Consider the following 21,202-nt stretch of genomic DNA (forward strand, 5'->3'; position numbering starts at 1 on the left):
TTTTCTGCAGAAACTGCAATTCTGTAGGAAATTGCACCACCTTGGAGAGATGTGAAACAGAAACAATGATAAAGATGCAGAATATCTGATCACAGGCTGTGCCTATGGAGGCACAGGGGTTGTTGGGGGTTTTGGCAAGAACTGAGTGCTCTGAGGTGCACTCTAGCCCAGTGGTGCTGGAGGGTTTAGCCACTGCAGCAGAAGAGATGCCCATGCACAGAACATGCCTGAGCAGAGCTTGGGTGTGTTCCAGGCTGCTCCATGGCTGAGGGGACTGACAGATGTCTCGGCCCAAAACAAACCCACTGAGAGCTTACAAATGTGAATTCATTCCTGGGGAACCATGTGCTACAACTAAAAATGAATCTGTATTGTAAATAACTACTATAAATCACTTAGTCTTTTGACTTAGAAAGATTAGCACTTTCTAATGAGGGGCTCAGTACTTGTGAGCAGGCACAGAAAGGTGTGACACAGGTTGGTCACCTGTGACACAGCAGGGAATCTGGATAATTTTTGTCCTAGAGAAGCCCTGTGGCTGAAGCACAGGCCAGGGGATATGTGTTCATTTCTTGACTTTCTTCATTATGGCAATTAATAAGCTGACATTTAATTTCTGTATCTTTAAATGATTAAAAGTATCTGTTTGATAACCAGTCACACCTAGATGTGAGTCAGATGGGACAGACAAACACCCTGTTAAGATTAGAGCTGCTCCTTATATTATATAACTCTCTTATTATTTTGTAAGAGGATTTCTGCCATTACATGTTCATTTGTGTGCCAGTTAGTTATTTGATTGGATCTTTTTCTTTTTTGCTACACTTCTGTGTGTTTGAGGTGAATGGTGCAAGCTGAGGCCCTCTCAGGATGCAGCTCAGTAATGACACTCCAGCTTTTATTGTGTTCCAAGACTAACAGCAGTTTGGTGACAGCTGGGTAAGTTTGTTTACACTTTCCCAAATGTCAGAACAAGGAGAAAGCCATCAAGGCTTTATACTAAATGCACGTCATTTGCAAAATATGAAAGCACTGCAAAGCTGAGTGGGACTCAAAGTCCTCTAGGAAGGCTTTATGGGAAACTAAAGAAAAAAAGGCATTTTCTAAAATTGTGTTCTACTGTAATAGTTTGTATTGACAACACATTCAAAGGTGTAACATTTCAGAAAAGATGGAGGTATGTATGGCAAGCTTGCATAGTTCTGTAAATAAGTACAACTTAAATTACTTTCTAAAGTTACTTTTTTCTCCTTCTGTCTTGAGATCATTGACTAGTATAATAGTTGACCTCATGGTTGATATTTTTATCCACAGGCTGAACTGATGAGTTGAATGAAGCATCATGTGTACCCAGGTACACCATGGCAGAGCATCAGGAGGGGTTAGCTTAGCACTGCAGTGTGGGTGGCAGATAGAGAAGCTTTGCTGTCCCAGGCCCAAGAGTCTTGTCTATGTTTCCCAGGCACAACAAGCATAGAGAGTCTTCTAGAAGTCCAGGGCATTACCTTTGTGCTGCTTTATACCCATTGTCCCCATTCCAGGTGAGGGAAAGGTTCATTACACTCCTGCTGGTGCCTGTACTTTGTCTCTTTCAGAGCAACAGCCACTCCTGAGGCAACCCTAGGAGAGACTTTGCATAAGCACCCCATGAATGCTTTATTCAGGTGAGAGGATAAGAGCAGATCAAGATCAGGCCAGGGGATGGAGTGCAATGAGAGCTCTTTGAGCTTCTCTACTGTGTTTACCCAAGGGCTCCTCCCTCCTGAGGGACCAGGTGAGAACATGCTTTTTCCCACACACATGCCTTCAGTTATTTTGTTGAGGTTTCTTTGTGAACCAGGAGTATCCAGAAAGTCTCCAAGGTTTGCCACTTTGCTTTTTATCAGGCATGTGGCTGACTGCATTGGTTTGAAGAAAAATCTGTGCAATGCTCCTGTACTGTCCTATTACTGCACACTTTTGCACAATTCCTTTGTGTTTTCTCATGCTCTGGCACAGGTCCAGGCAAGGAACCTCAGCCAGAGTAGGGACAAGCCTGAACTTGAATCTATGGTCAAGAGAAATAGTTCTGGGGAACTGTCAATGCTAACTGGTGGTGAAGTGAATTAAGTGCTAGGAAAGGATGGAGGCCAAACCAGACAGCTGATGGATAAACCTATGGTTCATCTGTGCTTAGATTGCTGGATTACATGCTGCTGCTCTCATCTCAGCATATGAGATGAGCATCTGGAGAAGAAAAGACAGGTTGATACAGGGTATGGAAAAATTTCTGTATTTGGAATAAGTCAGAAGACTGAGAGAAACATAATAGAAATGTGTAAATAGGATGCTGTGGAGAGAGATCAGTTGTGTAATCTCCCTTTAGCACAAGTACTAGAGGCCACATGTGAAATTACTGGGAACCAGATGAAAACAGATGGAAGGAACTAGCAAGAGAACAAACCTCATCAGACTTGGGCCAGCTGGCTCAGCTGCACATACCTGCAGGCAGGGGAAGAGAAAAGACAAGCATCACACACTTGTCCTGTTCCATCCTGTGGGTGACTGCTCCTGGCCACTGCTGAGGGTGGCACAGGAGGCTGGAGGGACCTTTTGGGTCCTGTCCCAAGGGACAGTGCAGCTCCACTGGGCTCTGGTCACCCAGAGCAACTGAGGCAGTGTTCAGGCATGGTGAGCTGCAGCAGCAGCAGAGACAAGGGCAGAAGTTCCTGTGCACAGCTCTGACATCTGCAGCTATTCTGCAGCTCTGATCTGCAGTTATATCTGCAGTTATTTATTGCTGGCAGCCCTGAACGTTCCCCTTCAGGGTGGCAGGACTACAAAAAAGGGCTGTGGAAAATGCCCTGGCCAGAGCTCCCAGGGGCAGATACCAAAGATAGCCCAGGCTTTGGTCACCTTGGTGCCACATCATTCTGCCCTGGCCAGCACATCTCAGGCTGGGCTGATAAGCAGAGCCACTCAGGTACTTCTCTGCCTTGAGGTAAATGGTCACTTCATGTTACAATCTCCAAGCTCTTTGGCAGAGGTTTTGCCTGATGATTCAAACTTAGCATTTTCACAATCAAAACAAATATTGACCAGGCAAGGATAAACACCTCCTCCTTTTCATCTGTGCTTGGACAAGTCCTCTGTGGAAAAAATAAAAAATGCAGCTGGCCTGGCAGGTGCCAAAAATGTGACTGGATTAAAAATAAGTTATTTCTCATGATAAAAAAATTATTGACAAGGGTGTAAGATTTATCTAGAGTCTCTCAACTCTACTCCAGAATGAGCTGCTCGAAAGACAAAAAATAAAGCACACTAAAATAAAACAACAAAAAATGCCTCCACAAAAACACCCAAACCAACCAACCAAACAACCAAAAACCCAGCAGAATGGTAACAACAGAACATGAAGCAAACTAATTCAAGCAAAAATACACCTGCAACAGAAATGATAAGTTTTTTGTAGAGTAGCTGAGGATGAGAAACAAGGAAGATCTCTCTAGTGAAATTTCTTCAAAAAACAGAAGTACAACTCATGCAAGATCTTGGAGAAATTGGATTTTAATCTGGTACTAGCTGAGTATGTCTATTGACAGATGATTCAGCACTGCACACTTGTTTCACTGACCTATGTTCAGCTTTTTTTGTTCATGTGCAAAAAAAGGAGTGTCTATCAGTTAAATGTGGAATTACATAAATTGCAATGTATTTCTAAACCAAATGCTTTGGGGAATTAGTTACTGAATAGCTTTATTCTTCTGCAGAAATCCTGCCTCTTTCTTACCTGTAAATCCACTGTGCAAAATCTTTTCAGACCTCATAGTAAATATTTTTTATGTTCCTAAGACACAGAAATTACTCTAGAATACATGCATGTATTTCAAAATAGGACATTCTGTTTTACAGGAAGCAACAGCTCATTTCGTGTTCCAGCCACCTTAAACTGGTCTAGAAACAGCTGTCAATTACAGGTGAGAAACCCTGACCTCTGACACGATTTTGTTACACTTCAATGCATTACTGTTATATTGTGACTAAGTGATAAGGTTGTCTTAGTAGAAGATACTGGCTCATCCAGGTTTATGCAGAATAGTCCCAGGAGACTTTAAATTTCACTCCTGCCAGTCAGTGCTGGAGCTACTGTGAAGGGAAATTGGGGTCTAAGGAAATATCACTCCAATTGACCTTTCAGTGTGCATGAAAGGACTCTTAAGGAGGAAGGACTTGCGTGCAAAAAGCACTTTGAACTTAGACCCAAAGTTATGGCAGAAGGGAAATGTTGCAAGTCAGGAATATCAGATTGGCTAACCTGGATCCGAGCAGCTGTTATCTCTGACAGAATCAGGTGCTTAAGAGGAAGATGAAAATAAACCCTGAGGGTAGGAAGCTGCAGGATAACTCTAGTCCAGTCCTTTTCCAAATCTTCACAGCTAAAAACCATTGGGCTGTGCTGCAGAAAATCTTATTTTTCTTTGACAAAATTGAACATGCTGGCTGGGTACCTCTGGGTGCCCTTAGCTTTATGTGTTTCAAAGCCTTTAAGGAATGCTACAAAATCCTTTATCTCGATTAAATGATTCTAGGTAAAGGAGAAAAAACTAAAGTTGGGTTAAAGAGCTGCAGAATGGCTTAAGCTGTGGCAGAGAAATGAATACAAGAAACTCCAAAGGCTTGCTGCAACCCTGTTTATGAAAGTTTGTGTTGTTGAGTTAAACAAGCTCATAGCATCACATGCTCCTTTTCCACCTTTGAATTACTCACTTATATTTGGAAACTACTGTTTTGCCCTAAGGGAAAGTATGTACAGAGAAGATGCTCAGTGCTCACAGTTCAGCTGTACCTACTACTTCCAGTTTTCTTCTCTGTTAGTTATTCCACTCAAGAAGCTATGAACATTAACTTTTGAAGGATATTTTGTGCTTTGGGACATATGCACACCCCATAGTATTCTACAGCAGTTTATTAAATGAATCAGTAGCTAAATGCCCATGTACAGCAAAAGAACATAACTAAACAATGACTATATGACTGAATGACTAAAGGCTGTATCTTCAAATGATGCAGCGCTCCAGAACTCATGTAAATATTTTGAATATATTGACATTTAGATAAGAGGAAAATTCCCAACCAGTTTAATGTGTAGTTTAATCTTTGACTAGGTCATGGATGCTGTTTGTTTGACATGAAAGTGTGTGTGTTTACTTTTCCCCAAAACATCAATGTTGAGCTCAGGATGGAGCTCCGAGGGCGGAGTACATGAGCTGAGCCTTCCCCTGCCTGTGGCATTTGGGAATGAAGAATCTGCAAAGATCCACTGCTGGGAAACATGCATGGCTCTAGTCCTGAGCCTAAGGACTGCACCTCTTTGCATCCTACTCATTTCTGAAAGGAAGCACTTGTGCTGGGGAGTAGGAAGCACCTAGATTTGGCTATCACCCAGCCATCTGAGGAGGGAAGTGGTGATCCTGGCCCATTCTCTGAGGAAATGCCTGCACAGCCACTTGGCACTCTACTACTTCTCTACATGGGCATTTCACATGAAAACTATTCTTGCAAAATATCCACTGTTGGCTTCCAGTGTTGTACTGGAATGTCTCTTTTGGAGTGTGTTTATGGGACTCCTTTGACCACTGTTCTTGCTCGCTAGGCCTGGACAGGCAGGAGGTGGGGATGTGCCAGGGAGGCAGTGGCACTAGAGCACACACTGAGTGCTGTGCACAGGCCCTCGCTGCAGAGGGGCCCAGGGCATGACTGAATGCAGACAGTAAAGCTCCATAGCCCTCCTGGGCAGGGTGATTGATTGTCACCTCCCCAGGTTTATTTCCTAACAGCTGTTTTTGACACAAAGTGGTGGAAGTGGCTGATGCCCCTGGCCAGTGAAGGGTGGTGAAACTCCTTGGTTTCATCTCATTGCTTTGGGAAGACAACCCTCTTTGAACAGATAGGGAATGATTTCAAGGTAATGAATTGAAAGCAGGGAAAAGCAAAAATCACCATCTTACAGTAGTTCCAGCAAAATGTAGGGTTTTGCTTTTTTTACTTTCCTCAAAAAATTTAGCAAGTTACTAAGACAAAACCATTTCAATCATTTATGTGACTGGGGGGTCAATGTCCCTGTGAACAACAAAAGGGTGCAGTGAACCTTTACTTCTCTTCCTTTGGACCCAGCTGCCTAAACAGTGCAAAAAGAGGTATGAACACATAACAGACATGGCCTTGGCAGGGACATGGGAAAGTTGGGAAATGTGGTCTGGGCCAAATCTTTCTTTAGAGGAAGCCATGTGAAAGCACAAACACATGTAGGAAGTCACAAGTTTAACTGAGAGCAGAACTGGGTCTCATACTTCCAGCATTGCCTAAGCTGCTTTTTCTGTCAGACCTAGCAATTGTCTGGGACTTCCCAGCCTTTTTTACCTCTGTCATTCAGCAGAGCAAGTCACATTTCTTAGACATCCAACTGCTCTCTGAAGTGGTATGGCCACAACTTGCTGCTTCTGACTGGGGGCTGCCACAACATTTGCAAGGAACATCTTGCTGATGTGGTCTGGGTTGTGGTGTTGGTGACAAATGTAGGTTTTCTTAGCTGAAGCAAAAAGAAACCAGGTAAACTGTCACAGTATTAATGTCAAACTATCTATTATCATTACAAATGTGGGTCCTAGTTTTGGTATCTAAGCTAACATATAACTCTAAGTGTAAGCTTTTCTGGGTGATAAAGGTGGAGATGATTTAGGCAGCAACAAAGTGCAGTGTTCTGCCACAGAGACCATATGGAACCAAGATACTTGATCAGATTTTCCAACTCCTGATTTTGTATTTTGTCTTAGATTAAATGATATGTATTTAATCTAATGTATTTTGTCTTGGATTAAATGATGTGCATTAATGTGTGAGTGAATGGAACACTTAATATTCTCTTAGGCAGAAAACATGCAGAATTTTAGATTTCTGTTTTACCATAATTGAGAGAAACACCAAAGCATCAAAGCACTACAGTGGCCCATGGAGGATCACACTGGGAGTGTTCCTCTCATTATGGAAAACCAACAGAACATGAAGTTCTAGTGAGTGAAACAATGTAGTTTGTCAGGATAATTTAGCAGTCTGGTACACCTTAAGGCTGGCTAGAGGGAAGGGTGGATGCTGGAGAGGTGCTGTAGGAAAGGTTTTGCCATGAGCTGTCAGCAATGAATTCTGACACCAGAGCTTGAGCTCCCTCAAATCAGGAGACAGCAGAATCAGGGCTACCTGACAGGTTTCATAAGTAGGAGATGGACAGGTAAAACTTACATAACCTGAGGTGAAAAGTCAATAAGTAACAAGGAAATTTCTTTCTAAGGACATAGGCGTTGGTTCAGGTGCAGAGTATTCCCCAGTACAACGTTATGGCTTTGTCCTTAAATGTGTGCACCACCAAAATGGCTTTGTCAGTTCAGGAAAAAAATAGAAGTGAATTGCATGAGTTTGTAGGTCAAGGGCTGGCTGCAAGGCCAACTACAGATTGCTCAATTACTTCTTCTGGAAAGTTTATCCAAAGTGTTGGGCTGAATCATTTGTTTGAGGTCAAGGTATACAAGGAGAAACAGTTACTTTGATATATGTCTATTCTGTGTGATGTGTTTCTTGGGATATCAAGATAGGGATATCAAAAGGGATGTCAAAGGGATATCAGAAAAGAAGCCCCCAAATTGCTATGTTCAATGATCTTATTGTACCAGCAAATAAAGGGCAGTGAGTTATTGTACATGAGCATTTTCCTGTAAAGAACTGTACTGTGCACAAAACTAGGGTAGAGCTTGGTTTTGGAAAGCCATCCTGGCTTTATTTGCAAAGGTAATAAAGATTCTAGTTTTATAAATTCTAGTAGGAAATGGACAGGATCTCTTATTTTTTACAGAGAGAACAACTTTATTTCTGCAGATTTGCACACACAAGAAGTATTCCTTATTTTCCTTAGTACAAAGCCAGCCAAAGCATCATATATGGTTTTGTCTTGTATCTATGGTAGCAGCAAGTATGGGCTTGAACATCTTTGTTCTACAATGTTTGACATGCAACACTGCAATATATTGAAGACAGATTTGAAAAACCTAGTAACAGGGCAATCTTAAATCACCTAAGCAAACAAATGCCTTATTTTCTCTGAAAGCTTAATTTTTCCATGGCTGACATGGACACATTGGTTACATGCCAATAAATATCTGAATAATGCATATAAAAGCCCTTGCTGTCAAAAAATCAGTATGAGTTATTTAAGAGCTCTGTGCAAATGCTACCTTGGATAAAGGCCCAGGAAACTGGAAAGAGTCCTTACCCCTCTCCCCCCACCTTCTTCAGTCTGACAGCATTTACTGAGTCAGATTTGTTAAAGCTAAACTTTGAGTGAAACAATTGCCTCACATTTATTAAAACAACTTATTCTGGTGGAATTAAACCAGAGTTTTATATTAAGTGTTCTGCTCTGATGGGAGTCATGAGAGCAGAGAAATCCTTCTCAAGAACTGCTTTTATCTTTTAGATCACATGAATGAAAGCATGCACTTTAACTGTGTATCAGCAGTCCTATTTCCTGGAAATTGTGATTTCCAAACAGATGGCCTCAGAGATAAACATGTGCTTCATTTACTACTTGAACTGAACACTTTGGGATAAAGGTATTTAATTTGTGAAGGGCATTTTAAATTTAGCAAGTCAGATCAATTATTCCCTGAATTGAGTAAGATACCTTGGATGAAACCCCTGGTAGGTTCTGAGTTTTATGCAAGCAGTTTGACTCATTTTACTGCTACTGTGCAAAAGGCTTATAACACTTTATCTCGCTGAAGAAAAAGAAACACAAACTGACATCAATCTTTTCAGACCCACTATATATCTGTGTTGTCCTGAGGGTTAAAAATGGAAAATTTGTTCAGTGCAGGACTTCTGACAGGCATGGTTCCTGCAATCCTGCTTTTGCTGTAGTCACATTAGTCAGCTGAACATTACTAAGGAAGTTTCTCTACATTCATTCAGGAGCTGGGAAGGGAAATATTCCTGCTGACTCATGCTTATTGGTATTTTCCTTGCTCCACCTCCAGTCCTTTTGGCTCCTCCTCTCCTCCCTTGCTGCTGGTTGCCTACTATATTTAAACAGCTGTCTTAGAGCAGAGAGAGGATTCCAGGCTTGTAGTTTGGTTGGCTCTGCTGACTGTACAATCACTTTCACAAAGATCCCACCTCTCATCAGACCTGCTGCTAAAGGTAAGAAGGCTCCAAATAAGTACAGAGAGCTCTGTCTGCTGTACCCTAACATCAGTTTCTGACTTTCACAGAGGTGTTTTTAGAAAGGTGTTATTACATACCCCAAAGCTGAATTTTTTCCACATAGTTTAATTATGTTTGGGGGATAACTGGCTTGACATGTACGAGTGATGCTTTAAGGAGAGAACAGCTTCTGAAACTTGTAGGGAAGTACAAAATGTAAAAGCTGTCAAGATCTCTGCTTTTTTTAAAAAAAAGTACCAATTTGTTAAATATTAACCTTGTGAAACAATGAGTTCATTAGGGAATCAAGCTGAAGAAAACTATTGTTGCCTCTTTGTTGGAATTGTTCTTTAAAACTGAGTGTTATGGTACCTTTTTAACCTCCCCCAGTGTTTATACCCCAACTGCATTGCCCTCTTGAACTCTCCCCATGTGCTGTTCAGGCCACACTTGGTGATTCTTACTTTAAATCTCATGGCTGTTACAGCTGTCTGCATATGGCTGATGTGACCTGGCTTTGTATTTCTCCAAGGATCACAGAGTGTCCTTGTCTTGCTAAATGTGCCTTTGCTTTTTCATTTGCTCACTTAAAACTGTTTCAGGCTTGCAGCCTGGAACCTGGTGAGAGCCACACTGACCGAGTTTGTGAGTTCCAGTTCCTCTGGACATGAGGCTGTGTCAGGAAGGGATGCAGAGTCTGGCCCAGAGTGAGCTGGGAGCTTTTTCAGCCAGAAACAATTATGTAACATCACACAGACACTGGAATGCTTTGGAAGCAGCAAGAAGCCAAGTTGTGAAACTTGCTGCATTCTCCCAAATGAGGAGAAGGAAAGGGACATTCATTTAAAGTAGGAAGCTCAAAGCAAGAGCCAAACTCAGTGTCACTAAGCTGACTAAGTGTGAGTGCCCAGCAGCCTACACTACATTAAAGGAGGGTGAGAAGAGCACTCTTAAGTTTCTTGCTGTCTCAGGCTTTTTCCTGGTGCTAACTAGTTCAGTTTAGATTGGCAATGAACTTCAATGTCCTGTTGCTTTGCAATGGCCTCTGCAAGAACAGGCTTTCCTCTACACTGTATTAGCTGCTCAGGTTTTGAGGTAATGGAGTCTAAGACTGAAAAAAAAAAAGAAAAAGTATTTAAGTAATTAAAATAATCCACCTTAACATCTAATGGCAGGAAAGGTGAATGTTTGGCCTGAAACTAAAATGCCTGAGATGCTCTGAGTTTTACCCCCAGAAGTCAAACCTTTAGACCTTTAGCCTACAGGATGGGAATAGCTATAAACAGGTTCAGCACCAGATTCACTTTTTACTTAAAAAATAAGAATTAATAACTATGAATTATAGAGATGGTAGCTATAGGATGTGAAAGAGACTAACCCTAATTTCATCAGACTAGCAATTATGCTCCTCCAGCTATTCAAGTTCAGTTTAATTGCAGAAAATGCTCCTCTTTCTTGTGCCAAGAGGTGCAGACAGGAGGGGGAGGGTGGCAGCAGGGAGTTATCAGTGAGCGCCTGCTGCCTCTGTGCTTTATCAGGGTGGAGAGGGATGGCACGGTGCAGTGGCCAGGAGCCAAGGCAACCTTCCTCTAAATAAACAGCACTGCCAGCCTGTCTTCTCCTGGCTTGTGCCTTTTTTGTCCCCTTCAGGCTCCCCCAGAACGTGCTGGCAGCCAGCAGCGTGACGCTGTGCTCACGCCTTGCAAACAGCCTGGCAGCTGCTCCTCTGTGTGTGCCCCTGCTGCTGCTGCTGCCCTGCAACTGCTGCCACGAGCTCTGCTGGGCTGGTCAGAGTCCTTGCTGCCAGCAAAAATCCCACGGATGGGCGTGCAGCCTTCCCAGGCGTGCTGCTGCAGGGAGCTGTGGAGCAGAAAGCTGGAAGATTGCTTCCAGAGATCTTGATTGCCTCTTCCAGGCTCCCAGCAGTTTCACAGAAATATGATGTGTACTCTGTGTTAGGAAAACTTAACAAGAACTTCTCTTCTTGTGTAATACAGTGATGGAGAGGGGTTATTTGTTATTATGGAGAGGAAACTTCTGCTGACCTGCAGCTGATGCTGCAGTTTGCTGGTTTGAGGGGGACACCTGACTGGTCACACCAGTGTCCTGTTCCTTTGGTGTCTCTGGCAGCCCCAGCTGCTGGTGCTGAATTCTACTAATTGCAGCTCTGGAGCTTTGTGGGAAGGAATTATTTGGGGGCAAACTTACACCACAGTCTGCTGAAGGTGGTGCAGGTTTTGGTTAATGTGGCAGAACCTACCCAAAAGGCTGGGGAGATCCTTGGGTGGCTGGGCTGTGCTCCCACAGCATCCAGGGCTGTGGGGAGGCCTTAAAGGGAGTTCATCTTCTGTGTGAATACAACCACCTTTGAGTCTCAATTAAATTGGGAACATAAGTTTCGTTGTGATCCAGCTCTCTTCAAATTACTTAAATTAGAAAGCACATCTATAATGTCTTTTAAATGGTTCATGCCCTGTCAGGCAAAATGCATAAGAGTCTTAGACTAATGCTCAGTTAAGTGGTAACAGGCAACCAGTAAGTGTCACTAAACTGTGATACAAAAAATTGGCCAGAGCTGCTAGTTTTGAATTCCTTTTATGTGATGAACCCAGTTATCTTGGAATGGAGCTGCTGAGCCCAGCCATGGCTGTACACTGGTGTGCATGAGAACTGTCACATCCCTGCAAGCAAATGCACTCACAGCATTCCTGCTAAGCCTGGAATCTGTGAATTGTAGACTCACTGGGGCTTTCCTGGCTGCCCAGTCAGTCACCAGTGTGCTGGAGCTGCTGTGAGGTAAATGCCAGCCCCAAAGAGGGGCATTACACTGCAGAAAGACATTTGCTGCAATACCTGTGTCAAAGGCAGTGATGTGCCAGGCCTTATGGAAGTGTCTGGTGCACTTGCCAAAGATCTCTCTGCACTTGGAAAGGGTATAGACAGTGTGCCCTACTGGACAAAGTCATGCCATTCCGTGGATTTTGCTTAGCTTTCCAAAATACCAATAAGGATTTTATAAAAGAAAATATTTTTTGTAGAATAATTTAAAAGCTTATGCTAAAGATCAGAAATCTCATGTTTACTGTGGTAAAAATAACTTCTCTAGGTTAGTGGCAGTGGAGTTGAATTCCATGGAAAACTAAAGTCATTGTTAGATGTGGTAGGATTCCTGCAGGAATGGCAGAAACATTCACTGGTCACTAATGTTTACATAATGATTAGATTAGTTTTGTAGATTCCACTCTAATGACACCTTAGTCTCCAAGACAATTATGATGCATATTTTGTTCAAAGACTTGTTATTTACTTGTTCAGACCTAGAACCCTCCATTTGCTGGAAAATTGAGAAAGGAGGTTCCAGAACTAAACTAGCACTTCTCAGAAAACCCTATAGTGATAGAAGGGTACCTATTTTAAAATACAGCCAGGAGATTTCCAGCCTTTGGGCAGAAGTCTTGAGTCAGGTTTACTTCACTTATCAGTAAATGCACAAGTTACTTAAAAAAGTGTTTGTGATAATGAAACCATTTTCTACAGAGTATGGTCAGAAGTGAAGTTTTTATTACCATGCTGCAACACTGCATTTAGTGTACTCAGAGGGTTGCTGAAATTGCCAGCTGTCCTGGAGTAACTGGAATTCATGTCTGAAAAAGAAAGATAACTGTTCTGTCCCCCTTTTGTGGTGCATAATCAGAGAATCATCCTTTGATTTTGGGGCCAGGAGGAGAAAAAGATAAGGAGGTCTGTCCTGAGTTAGAAGTGTAATGTGACAGTCTGCAATGCAAGGGTAAGAATACTTTAGATTAGCCTCAGTTTGGGGGCTGGAGAAAATCTTGTGGGGTTTTTCTTGTTTGTTTGCTTGTGGCTTTTTGTCAAAAATTGAAAATAATTCAAAACATATTGTTTCAGCAGGTAGATTCCAGAGCATAAATGCTTCCAGATGGGAAGATGTGTCCATTAGTGACCAGACCCTCAAACAGGAGTGGGCTCAAGACAATTCCTGTTGTGATCATAGGTAAGCCTTCTCCTGCCAGCCCTGCTGGGTTCTCTTGTGCTGTTGTTGCTTTGGACTTGCTATCTTTAATTCTGTTCCACTTCCACATGTTCTCCCTCAAACCAGAAATGCCTGACTGCTGTTTCTGCATCCTTTCCCAGACAGCCAGACTTCCTATAATACTAAGAGGCCTCTCAGAGTTGTGAGAAGTAAGGAACAAGATACTTTACAAATTAAAGCACATACCTATTTTAATGGTGAAATTGGTAACCTTTTCAGCATCAGTTCAACTCAGCCTACTTTTTCTCTGTTGGATATTTAGAAAGATTTGAAACCTTTTCAGCAGAGATAGGTAATCAGGGATTATCTGTAGTGCTTGAATTGAAGGTAGGTTTGTGTGAGCTTTTCCACCATTATGTCTGTTTAGAAAGTACTCCAGATGCTGTTAAGGTTTCTTGAATTTTTCACAGACTCCTTTTAAAACATGAGTGAGCTACACTGATTTTGTACAGATTTAATGGACTGATAAAATGCAGTTTTAAAACCAGTTTAAAACCAGTTAAACAAAAAAACAAACAGGTTATATAGTAACTGTCTTCAACTAACTTCAAGAGGGAACTTGCAGTGTGAGGTGATTCTTGAGCAAAGTAATGATGTCAGAGCCTTCCCCCTGACCAACCATGAGCTGTGAGGTGCTGGACCTTGCTCATCTGAGCATGTGTTCCATGCCTTGCAGAGCTGGCTTCCCTCCTTATCTGGCATTGAATTCAAAGCACCCCAGGGAGCTGCTCCAAAGTCAGAGCACTGCATCAATCACCCCTAATCCTTGCTAACAGCAGCTTTGACAAGGATACTACTGCCAGCAAGTTCTTATCTGAGAGTGACTTTGTGCTGCTCACTTGTACAAGTCTGCAGGTGGGAAGGAGAATATTTTGGTACCTCCCTAATGCACCCGTGCAGGGAGCCAGGGTGGAGATGCCCCTAAAGCCTCAGAAGCAGCCCAGTGAGGAGCTGCACTCTGAGGAGGCTGTTGGATTGAAGCAGCCCAGATGTTTCACTGCAGCTGGACAGCACTGCCTGAAGGCTCCAGCTACTTCCCCAGGCCCTGCTCCAGGAAGGCAGTGTGCTGCCTCAGCTGTGCTGGCAGCCTCGTGGAAGCAGTTGCATTTTAAAGTATCTTGAGCCCCAGATGTTCTTGTGATCATCCATATCAAACTTAGACATGGTTCAGAATAAATCCTCTGAGTGTTGTTACTGAGTATTGAGTACTCAGGTGGTGAAGTTTGGCTTAGGTACCTCCTTGTACTTCCTAAAGCAAAGTAGTGACCTGAAATTTGTTATATTTTACTATAGCTGCAGTTTAGTTTGTTTTTAGTGTCTGTTGCTGTTGGTTTTGGCTAACTTTCCTGCAAGTGGAATATTCCAAATGCTGACCTGCAGCTGCTGGTTTGTGTCAGCACAGCAGCCTTTGTCCCCAGCTGTGACATGGACTGCCCTTCACATAGCTCACTGTTGGCTTTACAGCCATGACCTCACTTTTTTGGAATCCTCACGGATCAGCCTTTGCTCCAGTCACACTTGAGCACTGGCACTGTGTCAAGAGGCTGCTGTCACTTGGGCTCTCCTCCCCTCTTCATCACTGCACTGTTGAGGCTTTTGGTCACCCAGCAGCAGAGCCTGGGCAGCCAGACAGGCTGGCAGTGACACAGACACTGTGAAATATTAAACATGCTGGAGAACAGCCATGTGCAAACTTTCCAGGCCACTCTCACTGGGCTTTGCAGTCACATTGATCTAGTTTTTCTGCTGGCTGTTGGGTGGTCAGCAAAGGAGTTCAGCCATCCAGGAACCAGTGCTGTGTTCTGAGGGCTTGTCTTGGCATGGCAGAGAGACTTTCCTTAATGCACTGCAGTACCACAGTAGGGCTGCTTCCCATTTGAAAGTGTCCTCAAGACCCCATATTTTCAAATATCCCTGAAAAGATGGAATTTTCTGCTGAGAACAACTGGTACCCCTTCTCTTCAATAGTCACCATCTTTTCTGGATTTTGTATCCTGTGCACAGTGAACTACTCTGCACTGGTGTGAAATGTGCTTCCAGGAGAGCTGAGGCCCCTGGTCAGCCCATGATCAGCTTCTAAACCCCTAATTTTAGAGAAATAACTCCATTCATCACCATGCTAGAGACTTCAAGCTTCAGGCAAGGGCAGCCTCTGACTCATTTAACCCTGTGTCTTTTCAGCAAGTCCTAAGGACCTTGCAATGCAAATAGGAGCAAGTGAGGTGAAGGGTAAAATGTCTTCCCCAACTCCATCCACTAAGTGCATGCTGGAACAGGAAATTCCCTGTGTCAATTGCAGTGTCATATCTGTTGGATTGGTCTGCATCTTCTCAAAGAACTGCTCTATCTCCAGAAGTATAAACTCTTCTCAATTGTCTTTTTCAGGGAATGGACCTTCAGGAATCTGTCTCTCATATTTGCTGTCAGGTTACACCCCTTACTTCAAAAGACACTCTCTTCATCCTCATCCTATTCTTCAGAGAAAACTGGAAGAGGCACCAGAAGTCTCTGTTTTGGACCAGGTGTGTGTAAAGATAAACTATGACATCCCAGGGGTGTATCATAAGTGATTACTTCGTTTGGATTTTCAAAGTACACAGACAGAATGAGCCTTAAGCAAATTACAAAGCATTTTGCTTTGTAATCCAGACCTCCCTTGTCTGCAATGCCAGCATTGCTGCCAAGATCCTGGAGGCAGCCCTTGGGCAGGAGCAGGTCTGTGTGCCAGTAAATGAGCTGCCCAAGCCCGCTGCTCAGAGATGCTGGAGTGACAAGCAGTCTGCTGCCTGGCACTGCATCCCTGTGAGCATCTGGTCCTTCTCTCTCCAGGACCTGGAGTATCTGTCTGAAGGCTTGGAGGGACGATCCCACAGCCCTGTGGCTCTCCTGTTTGACACCCTGCAGCGGCCAGACACAGACTTTGGTGGCACAGCAGAAACTGTGCTCACCTGGTGGCATGAGCCTGACAGAGCCATCCCCCACCTGGTCCTTGGCAGAAACGCTCCTGGAGGGGCCTGGCACGTAAGTGAATTGGAGCCAGCTGGGGTCTGGGTGTTGTGTAATGGCCAAATGTGCTGACTGGAGAGAGAAGAGCTCCTCTAAAATCCCAGTCAGCTGTGTTACATCTTATATATAGAGACAAGTGAAAGTTTAGAAGGAAAACAAGCCTTTATATTCCCCATCTCTTGTTCTTTTTGGAGAGCATGGATGGTTTCATCCATTACAGCAGATCAGAGGAAATTACTGATTTCATCATCTGTGCCATATTGAAACATGGAAAAGCTGCCTTTCAGTTTTTACATTAAAAAATTAAACTAATTTTGTTTTGCTTCTTGTTCCAGTCTATAGAGGGTTCTATGGTTACCCTGAGCAGAGGGGAATGGATGGGACTCCCAGATCTCCCTTTCAAAGAATGGTTAAAGCAAAAGAAAAGGTGAGACATCCATGTGTCATCATTTGCAAACATCTGGAGATTTTTAGAGAACCTGGAATGGACTTCTTAAATGTAGCTACCCATCTGTTATGGATGATTTTGGTGAGAGAAAGGACACTCTCCTGCACCCCAAAACCAGTCCATTCTGTATTGAGTGATTCAGATAAAGATCCAGTGCTGCTTGGAATGTGTCCTTCTCCACACCCACTGGGGAGGTGAATCTGTGTGACCATGGGTTCTGAGTAAAGCTTGAAATCATGGTCACCTGGCTTCTGCTGCTGCCCCTGATGACAAATACAATCACTTCTACTGCTGTGCATTCTCTGAGGTGCTGCTTCTCTTTACATGTGTCACAATTAATCTTAAGAAGTCCAAGTGTTAAAAATTGAATGGAAGCAAGGTATTAAAGGAAGGCTTAAATAACCAACCATGTTCTTGGGGTTGGAATTAATGCTACAGAAAGCTGCTTCTGTCCAACAGCTTCTGGACCTGACTGTTAGCTCTCTATGTCAGGAATAACTTTGCTGAAGTCAGGGAAACCAGATCAGTCTTCTCTGGTAGTGCCAGGACAGATGGCTCTAGGATGCATTCAGTGCAAGAGGGGACAAATTCCAGTCTCTTACTTAACTGCTGCTTGACCTTTGTTTGTCCTTTATTACAGAGGCCTCAGAAACAATAGAGCCACAGCAGAGGACATTGCTCAATATTACCAACACTATGTGGTGAAGAAAGGACTGCAGAACAATTTCAGATGTGGCACTGTTGTGACCTCTGTGAGGAAAGTGAGTGCAGAGAGCATCTCCAACCACACCCAGAAAGATCTGCAGGAGGATAGTGACTCAATCTGGAGCTCTAATGAAAAAAGTGCAGAGGTCTTTCAGGTGGATGGATTTTTCAAAACTATGGAAGGTGATAAAGAGCCCTTCTCCATCTATGCAGAGAATGTGGTCCTGGCTACAGGAACATATGACAATCCTACCTGGCTTGGGGTCAAGGGAGAAAACCTTTCCTATGTCCACCACCAGCTGTCTGCCCTGGAAGAAGCAGTGAAGAATAACAGTGTTGGCATCATGACAGATCCAGTCTTGATTGTAGGTGCTGGTCTGACAGCTGCTGATGCCATTCTCTTTGCTCACCATTGCAATATTCCAGTAATCCACGTTTTTCGGAGGCGAGTCACTGATCCTGGCCTTATTTTTAACCAGCTCCCCAAAACAATGTACCCTGAATACCACAAGGTCCACCAGATGATGAAAGAACAGACAGCTGCCTGTGCTGGGCCCTATGAGCACTACATCAGCCTCCCTGAACATCACGTGCTCTCCTTTGGCAAGGACAAGAAATGCATCTTTCAAGACAAGAACGGCTGTCAGAAAGCTTATAAAATTTCCATGGCTCTTGTTCTAACTGGCTCAAACCCCAACCTCTCCTTTCTGCCAAATAATGGCACTGACTTGGCCCTGGACAGTGAGCAGCCAGTCAACCCAAAGAGGAATCCCATAGATGTTGATCCCTTCACCTATGAATGCACTCAGGAGAAAGGGCTCTATGCCCTGGGGCCCCTGGCAGGAGATAACTTTGTGCGCTTTGTGCAGGGAGGGGCTCTGGCTGTTGCCAGCTCTCTGCTAAAGAAAGCCAACAAAAATCCCCCCTAACAAAAAACCTCAAGCCTGTTCTACCTCTGCTAGGGTGGGTTAGTGCTCCTTCCATCAAATCATCTGATCTGTGTGTCCTCGGTTCTAAAGGCCATTCCTGGTATTCTTCAAGGTTATATGGAGAGTTAGAAGGTTCCTGCTGAGTTATTTGAGAAGATTAAGTGACCAAATACAGGGTGGGTTCCACACACAGCAGTATTTTCAGTTCCTGGCAATTCAGCTCCTTTTCTGCATACCTGTGCATGGTTACTGGGACTGAGGCTTGTGCCTGGAAAAGCAAGGGCAAGACAGGAATTGCTCTTCTATCTAAAACCCTCCAGGTGACCGAAAATTGGATAGAGGAATCAATGTTCATTATTTTCAGATAGGAGGCCCACAACACTGTGTCTGTTGGTGTCTTACAGTGTTTTATCATGAAACAAAGTAAACTGACCTGGTTTTATGTACTCCTGTGGTTTGGCTGTATGTCCTTGCAAGGCCAGAAATCATTGCCAGGTGCTGCAGGTGCCTCTTTGGCACATGGGGAGTACTCTGCCAGTAAAAACTGACATACAAACACTCAAAACTGGATTGTCTCACTGACACCAGCAACAAGGAATATGTGATTCTTTTTAAAAATCCAGAGATTCCTGTGATGGGTTCTTCTCCTTCCTGAGAAGAAATGGTACTGATTTGCAAATACTTGGTTTGCCATCTTGCAGCTTCCTGCTTTCTAAATCCTAAACCTGTGGTAGCCAAATTCCTGGCAGCTGCTGTAGAGACAGGCAGAACTGAAGGGGAGCTACAGCTCCATCTTGGAATGCCCACGTACTGTATGGGGCTCCTGCTGCATAGAGGACTCTGGAAAGGTGCAATATGTTATATACGGGGTGAATTACTAATGTATTATGTTTTTTAAAAAATAATATTATTTGTATAAGAGGGGAAATGGCACAGTCACTTTTTGGTAGCTTTATGCTATATATATATATAAAACTTTTTATACTGTTTTTCTAAAAGATTTTTATTGGCAGAATATTTTGTTACAGTCTTTCAGTCTGTTCTGAATCAGCTGGGGTGGATGGCAATGATGCCATCTATGTTGTAAGCAGCATTCTCAACAGACCTACAGGGCTTTCATACCTCTCACAGGAAAAATTCCAGTCATAGCTAATTTAATTTGGTGTGAAAACAGACTCTGCTCCCTGTGCTGCACTGAAACTCACTGACAGCAAAAGGCCCTGAAAAACTGACTGGGACAAGAAATCTGTAAATGAATTGGCCTGGAGTTGAGATGTGAGAGGGGCTTGTCTGTGAATTACTGTATCACTTGAATCATTTTTCTGACTGACTACTCTTGTATGAAACTCTCCAATAAAGTGATCTCAGACTTACCTTGTATTTGTTTTAACTCTGAATCTGACTCTGAGAAGACCTAATGAACTGTTCATCACCATCATCTTCCTGGTGAGTACCAGGGCATGGTTTGTGCCTGCTAAATCCTTCATCCCTCTGTTCCCTCGGAGGACCCTACTGTGAGTTTTCTCTCTATTTACCTTTGTCTCTCCAGTAGGATGAAGAACCCTTGTGAGGTGCTGTGCCTGCCTCTTGTGAGGCTAAGAGTGCTAAACCAGGTTATTTGCCAGGCTTGTTCTTGCCTGGGGGATCTTAGATCTCTTTCCTGTTCACCTGCTCTCTCCTGTCTGCAAAATAACCCCAGATCACAGCCTAGACCAGTAAGTCAGCTAAGACTAAGACAGTTTAGATCAGAAGGGACATTTGAAGGTGTCTGGTCCAACCCCACTAAAGTTAGAAGTTGCTCAGTGCCTTGTTGGGGAAAGCTTTGACTATTTCCAGGACACAGATTGCACTATCAACATTTGATTGCCCTGTTGAACATTTTTCCACCTTTGTTGTCCAGAATTGTCCCTATGGCAGGTAATCTACTGCCTCTAGGTTTGGTGGTTTTGGATTTTTTTCACTGCACAGCTCTGAGAGGAGTGGTTCAATGTGTTAAAATATCAAATTCACTCTTCTCTGCAGGCTGAGACTGAAGTGCCCTCAATATTTTGTGAACACAGAAGAGTGGAGGGAATGAGTTTCCTGGTCTGTGTCCTTGCTCAGTGGCCAGAGGGGTGGCAATGCCCCCAGGGCTCTCTTTGGCAGCATTTCTCTACATGAGCTGGTACTTTCTCCTGGCTCTGTTATCCTGGCAATGTGGGCATTCCAAAGGAGGAGCTGTGATCTTCTGCAGCCAACCTTTACTAAAAAAAGTTCAGTGATCAATGCTCACCTCTCTGAAAATGCTGGTTTTGGCTACATATTCCTGTTTAGAAAGCAAATGAGGAGGAGAACAAAAGCCAAAGAGCATTAAAAAAAACCAAGGGGCACTGGCATGTGCTGGAAATGAGGTCACAAGATTGGTGTCAAGTGAAATGCTGCCCTTCCCATCGCTGAGATCAAAGTCACAGTGTTCATGCTGATCATTCCTGCATCCCATATTGCATTACACTGAACTAATTTGCCCTGCACAGAGAGCTCCTAACTAGGTCAGCAGCCTGAGCCTTGGTTGGGGGAGCTGAGTGTCTGTTTGAAATCACCTCCTTTCCTGCCCAAGAGGGACAAGCTAATTGCCTGCCCCGTGCAGCACTGGAAAGGGAAGTGTTCTTCCACAATTGATGCTTAGAAAATATCCTACATTCTGCCCCCAAGGGATGTCAAAGTAGAGAATCTCAATAGCAGAATTGGTGGTTTAGTCATCAACTGCAGGTCCTCAGGGCAAGGCTGTGTGCTTCTAATCCAAGCTGTCATTCAGCTCTCTGTATCCAGGGAGGCAACCATGAATTATTGTTC

At 43.5% G+C, this 21,202-nt stretch overlaps 1 protein-coding gene and 1 long non-coding RNA gene across 7 annotated transcripts; one reads left to right on the forward strand and one right to left on the reverse strand.

Moving 5' to 3' along the window:
• Positions 1-1,109: 1,109 nt before the first annotated feature.
• Positions 1,110-9,154, reverse strand: LOC129125404 (uncharacterized). Of its 4 annotated transcripts, none has more exons than XR_008534961.2 (4): positions 8,262-9,154; positions 6,400-6,568; positions 2,482-3,128; positions 1,110-1,620 (listed from the first exon to the last, which is right to left on the reverse strand). It is a non-coding gene; the product is annotated as an uncharacterized LOC129125404 (long non-coding RNA). The 4 variants fall into 4 exon arrangements; XR_008534960.2 differs by having other exon boundaries at positions 1,110-1,630; XR_008534962.2 differs by lacking the exon at positions 2,482-3,128 and having other exon boundaries at positions 1,110-1,630.
• Positions 9,089-19,743, forward strand: OSGIN1 (oxidative stress induced growth inhibitor 1). 3 transcript variants are annotated; one of them, XM_054640829.2, is made up of 6 exons: positions 9,089-9,225; positions 13,141-13,243; positions 15,668-15,804; positions 16,112-16,303; positions 16,624-16,715; positions 17,377-19,743. In XM_054640829.2, the coding sequence occupies exons 2-6, from the start codon at positions 13,159-13,161 to the stop codon at positions 18,368-18,370; spliced, it is 1,500 nt and encodes a 499-aa protein (XP_054496804.1). In that variant the 5' UTR covers positions 9,089-9,225; positions 13,141-13,158; the 3' UTR covers positions 18,371-19,743. The 3 variants fall into 3 exon arrangements, with proteins under 3 accessions (XP_054496804.1, XP_054496803.1, XP_054496805.1); XM_054640828.2 differs by having other exon boundaries at positions 9,091-9,225; positions 13,138-13,243; XM_054640830.2 differs by lacking the exon at positions 9,089-9,225 and adding an exon at positions 12,950-13,015 and having other exon boundaries at positions 13,138-13,243.
• Positions 19,744-21,202: the final 1,459 nt, after the last annotated feature.

Source organism: Agelaius phoeniceus, chromosome 12 (genome assembly GCF_051311805.1).
Source record: "Agelaius phoeniceus isolate bAgePho1 chromosome 12, bAgePho1.hap1, whole genome shotgun sequence".
Classification (NCBI taxonomy): domain Eukaryota; kingdom Metazoa; phylum Chordata; class Aves; order Passeriformes; family Icteridae; genus Agelaius; species Agelaius phoeniceus.